The sequence below is a fragment of the Endocarpon pusillum genome (genome assembly GCF_000464535.1).
Source record: "Endocarpon pusillum Z07020 unplaced genomic scaffold C713005, whole genome shotgun sequence".
Lineage (NCBI taxonomy): Eukaryota > Fungi > Ascomycota > Eurotiomycetes > Verrucariales > Verrucariaceae > Endocarpon > Endocarpon pusillum.
Genome location: NW_006913556.1, coordinates 94,090 through 98,813, shown reverse-complemented (window position 1 = coordinate 98,813; position 4,724 = coordinate 94,090). Strand labels below are relative to the sequence as shown.

Here is a 4,724-nt window from a genome sequence, read left to right as displayed (position 1 = left end):
GTATGAAGAGAGTCGATAATGTTGGTGGGGTACGAAAGTGGGGTTGGTCAGATACTTTTGCACTAGTACTGTAGTAACATTCTTTCATTATTTGTCTAGTACATTACTTGGCGATTCCGAAGTGACCAATTACTAGCCAGAGATTTGCCGAAAGCTCGTTGAGCGTAATACACACTCCTCCACTCTCGAAGGAAGAGGGAAATCATTGTGGATCTAGGAATATGGACTTGATCACAGTCTACATGCTACTTGGCTGGCTTCAGCCGAAAGGAATGTCGTAACCAAAGGCTTCATGATCAAATCTTGCTGAGGAATTTACCATTAGTACATTTTGAAAACCATATATTGGCAACTATATCATGCACACTCCACAGCCACATCTCCTCGTGGAACCCACCAGCTGTGTATTTCCATAATGACCTGAGTATGTGATTAGAATGCGATGCCATGAACAATGTGATAGTCTGGGCCTATTGTTTTATAGAAGGCAAAAAGTTCACATCAACATCTCCACTCTCGAACTTTGCCGCAGGAGAGGTTCGATACTGGAAGGAGAGATGTATCCGCTATGAAAACTCGCTAGTTGTTAACTAGTTGGTTTTGCTTTCTTTGACCAGTGGATTAACCACCTAGGCCAACTGTCCGAGGACATTTGACTCTGCACAAGATTAAAATATAAACCAGAAATGTGCGGGTAGTGAAGTGAAAGAAGTGTTTCGGCCTCCACTGGTTTCATCTGTGCTTATGGAGACCAAGTGTGTCTTGTGCTCTTTGACCTCCTATCATAATGTTCTACCCACGCCATAACCGCATACACCCTTGACAATAGACTCCTTGAAGTTCAAGACCTGGTGCATAATATCGCATTTGCCCAACCCGCATGTTCAAAGACCCGCCGCCAGCTCAATAAACGCAACTCTCCCTCTCCCTTATTCCATTTCCGTGCTCAGCTAAGATTTTGGTCGCGTATTGCTCTGACTCGTGGTTGGCATTTGATGTTGGGTAATTGCTATCTCGTTTCGACATAGTTCATCGAATAGCAATGGCAGAGTACGATGGTGGTTTATGATCGCTTTGTCACCAGTTCTTGTTGGTGTTCTGAGGTGAGATGTCGGCGAAGGGGCTTGTCACGTCCACGAGTCTATTTACGTGACTCAAACATAGGCAGTGCTTGGAGTCGCCTCAATTCGCAATCGTTTGAGGTGGATGCTTTTCTCTTCGTGCCTCGGTTGGCGGCGTCGAGCCCTGCCTTGATGAAGTCTTCTTGGGAGGATTGTGCTTGTTGCGTCGAAGAAGGTTCTGGGGGCGGCAATATAGCATGACCAGTTCGTGTACATATTGACCATATGTCGTCAGCACCTAAAACTGCATCCTTGGGGATCAAGGCCGGACGTCTTCCATGATCAATTGCGCTGTCGGCCATGGCTGGATGCTGCTTTTCGTGTAAGGGCTTTATATTGTGTGCTTTGTGGTGGTGGAGTTATTGTGGGAATGTATATCTGGGGATTCTGAAGATCACCTTGCGAACAGGCTACTTTAATGTCAAGATGAGTATTTTCAAATTATCGCTAGAATGATCTTACACTGGACCAATAAGACGTGTCTCTTTCTCCTGCAGTTAGCCGGGTGAAGGTTAAGACATCGATACAAAGAAGACGGCCTCCTGCTGATCAGTGTATGGTTCAGATTCCCGAAACTGTGCTGCCTCCCAAAGCTTCACATGAAACAAGACATGGGGGCAAGCAATTGACGCCTTTTGTATCCACCATTTCTGCACCGAGGAGGATCAGGTAAAACAATAATGGCAGTTCCCACTTCCACTTCTGGATAGGGTAACATGAAACGAGCTCAGGCATGATTTCACTTTCCATAGATGAAAAAGCGGTGGATTAAGCCTCCATTCTAAAGATAGGCATCATGCGTAATGTCTTCCCTAAAAAGCTGTGCCAGGGCCACGAAAGACGCTTCACCTCTCCAATCACCACCAAAATCCATATGCCCTAGGTGGGAGCATGTGCTGAGCTGTGCATACGTAGTAAGTTAGAGCTGACAAAATACCTGGTTTGGATTGAGCCAAACAAAGCAAGTGGACAAGTCGTGTTTCAGATTACTAACGTTGTCCACCCGGAAATACAAGCTTTTGCTAAGATCCCCCTAGCTTGGTGCTGTTATGCAAATGACAAGAGCAGTGGTCGGAAATACTACATACTCCAGGGACCTTCGGACCAGGGTCACAAATGGTGTGATTCAGACTAAACCGATGCTCGTTCGTTCTCCTACACGCCATTTGTGAAATCACGCCGTCCGAATATGGATATCTTATCTATGTTAAGTATTACGAATTAAATTATTCAAGACAAGACCACAGTGTTAGGATGGTCAGCGCAACAAGAGCAGGTCCACCTGCTCCAAAACTCCGTCAGTATCTCCTCCATCGAACCCTGAGCATGACTGAACAGCTACTAAATCCCGTAGAGAGGGTCTCAAACCAGCCCGAAAACCCGTTTGCAAAGCTCATACCTGGGCAACAAATTGCAATCGTTCCCTCGTTTACCCTCGAATCCGGCGTCACACTTCATAACGTTCCTGTATCATACACGACTCGAGGCCGGTTATCGCCAGATGGAGACAATGCGCTCGTCATATGTCATGCGCTCAGCGGCAGTGCCGACGTGGCCGATTGGTGGGGTCCACTGATGGGAGGATCTGGTCAGGCTTTCAATGCCACCAGATTCTTCATTGTCTGCCTTAACAGTCTGGGAAGTCCTTACGGAAGCGCCAGTCCTGTTACAAGCAAAGATGGCGACATCAGCAAGGGGAGATATGGACCAGAGTTTCCCTTGACAACAATACGGGACGACGTCAAGTAAGCTCAACGCACCGAAGCGTGGACCAAGCACTGACAAGCTCTAGCATTCACAAAATCGTCCTTGACGATCTCGGAGTGCGACAGATTGCGGCTGTGGTGGGCGGGTCGATGGGTGGCATGCTTTGCCTTGAATGGGCATATTTTGGCAAGAAGTACATCAGATCTATAGTCCCGATTGCGACGTCCGCCCGCCACAGCGCCTGGGGCATAAGCTGGGGTGAAGCTCAACGGCAGAGCATATATTCTGATCCGAAGTATGAGGATGGCTACTATCCATTTGACGACCCGCCAGCCACAGGCTTGGGTGCAGCACGGATGTCCGCGCTCCTGACCTACCGTAGTCGAGATTCGTTCGAAGCTAGGTTTGGTCGCAATACTCCTGACACATCGAAGCGACAGTCTATCAGTGGCACCGAGAACTGTCCCAGCACACCTCCGAACGACCATTGGTCAATACATAACGATGGGCACAAAAGTACTCGAGCATCACAACCCCCTTCCACAAACGGCACACCAGCGATTACCCCTCGCGATTCATACCTCAATTCATCTTCCACAAACCCGTCGTCACATCCAGCGGCCGTCTTCACAGATCCTCAATTCAACGGAACCACGGAATTCGCCGTACCAGCCCTCACTCGGAAGAGCAGTCAACCCACCAACCACTACTTCTCCGCACAGTCCTACCTCCGCTATCAAGGCACCAAATTCGTCGGCCGCTTCGACTCGAACTGCTACATTGCCATCACCCGAAAACTCGACACCCACGATGTCTCACGAGGTCGGGCCCCGACCGTCAGGGAGGCACTGCAGCAGATAGAGCAGCCCGCCTTGATCCTGGGCATCGAAAGCGACGGCCTATTCACATTTGCCGAGCAGCAAGAACTGGCCGATGGGATTCCCGACAGCCGGTTGGGAAAGATCGACAGTCCTGAAGGTCACGATGCATTCCTACTACAGTTCGAGCAGGTGAACCGATACCTGCTGAACTTTTTCCGCGAGGTGCTTCCCGAGATGATGGAGAGGCCTGGCATCAATGAGATGGCGAACGGATCGGGCGTGGAAGCGGACGGGGTGGGCGTGCTGACCAAGAGCAGCACCTTTGGTGAGGCAGAAGTCGAAGATCTCACTGCATGGTGAAATACAGAGTAGGTTGGCTCGATATAGACTCCCAAAGAGAAGCGGGGGACCATAGACTCTACACTCGAGAGCTTTGACTCATCTGTACCGCCGTCATTCTTGATCTCGTCTAACGTCTAATTTTCCCTGCTGCGTCCTGTGCAGCGTCGCCTTCCGTATCACGTTCTGTGTTCCCGTCCTTGCTGGCCTGCCATCTCCGCTAATAAACCCCCCCCCTTCTACCCGTCTTTCAGATATTGCTCATCTCCACCTTCCCGGTCCCATCTTCAACCATGCTGTAACAGGCCTCTAAATGCTCGATGTGTGTATTCTAGGTATCTAGATCCGTAGGGAAGGATATGTAAAAACAGCAAGACACTGAGCGGATCACAAATCTCCAATCATTCCCCTACCATCATCATGCCCGGCCCCACCTCATCCAAGCATCTAAGCTGCCATCCGGTCCTCGTCGGCGCCCTGCTCCCTCTCCTCCCGTAACACGCTGGCCACGCGCCCCTCCGCCCTCTCCTCCTGGGTGCGATAGCTCGAAAACAACGCCAGCATGAGAACATCATACGCCAACTTCAACGCGCCAGCGACCACAAACGCGACCCAGAAGTCGCCCTTCCCGGCCAAGGCGCCCGTGGCCACGGGGCCCAGACTCTGCGACAGCGTCTTGACCACATTGACCATGCCCATGACGGCGGTGCGCTCGTGCGGCAGCACGGCGGCGGCC

At 50.4% G+C, this 4,724-nt stretch overlaps 3 protein-coding genes across 3 annotated transcripts; 1 reads left to right on the top strand and 2 right to left on the bottom strand.

The window, feature by feature from the left end:
• Positions 1-1,063: 1,063 nt before the first annotated feature.
• Positions 1,064-1,423, bottom strand: EPUS_04159 (uncharacterized protein; the record flags this gene model as incomplete). The annotated part of the gene is made up of 2 exons (XM_007788153.1): positions 1,064-1,098; positions 1,150-1,423. The coding sequence occupies 2 exons, from the start codon at positions 1,421-1,423 to the stop codon at positions 1,064-1,066; spliced, it is 309 nt and encodes a 102-aa protein (XP_007786343.1).
• Positions 1,424-2,447: 1,024 nt separating this feature from the next.
• On the top strand, positions 2,448-4,009 carry EPUS_04158 (Homoserine O-acetyltransferase; the record flags this gene model as incomplete). Its single annotated transcript, XM_007788152.1, has 2 exons — positions 2,448-2,866; positions 2,914-4,009. 2 exons carry the CDS (start codon positions 2,448-2,450, stop codon positions 4,007-4,009), a joined length of 1,515 nt encoding a protein of 504 aa, XP_007786342.1.
• A 426-nt stretch (positions 4,010-4,435) lies between these two features.
• EPUS_04157 (uncharacterized protein) lies at positions 4,436-4,687 on the bottom strand (the record flags this gene model as incomplete). The annotated part of the gene is made up of 1 exon (XM_007788151.1): positions 4,436-4,687. One exon carries the CDS (start codon positions 4,685-4,687, stop codon positions 4,436-4,438), a length of 252 nt encoding a protein of 83 aa, XP_007786341.1.
• Between the last annotated feature and the right edge of the window lie 37 nt (positions 4,688-4,724).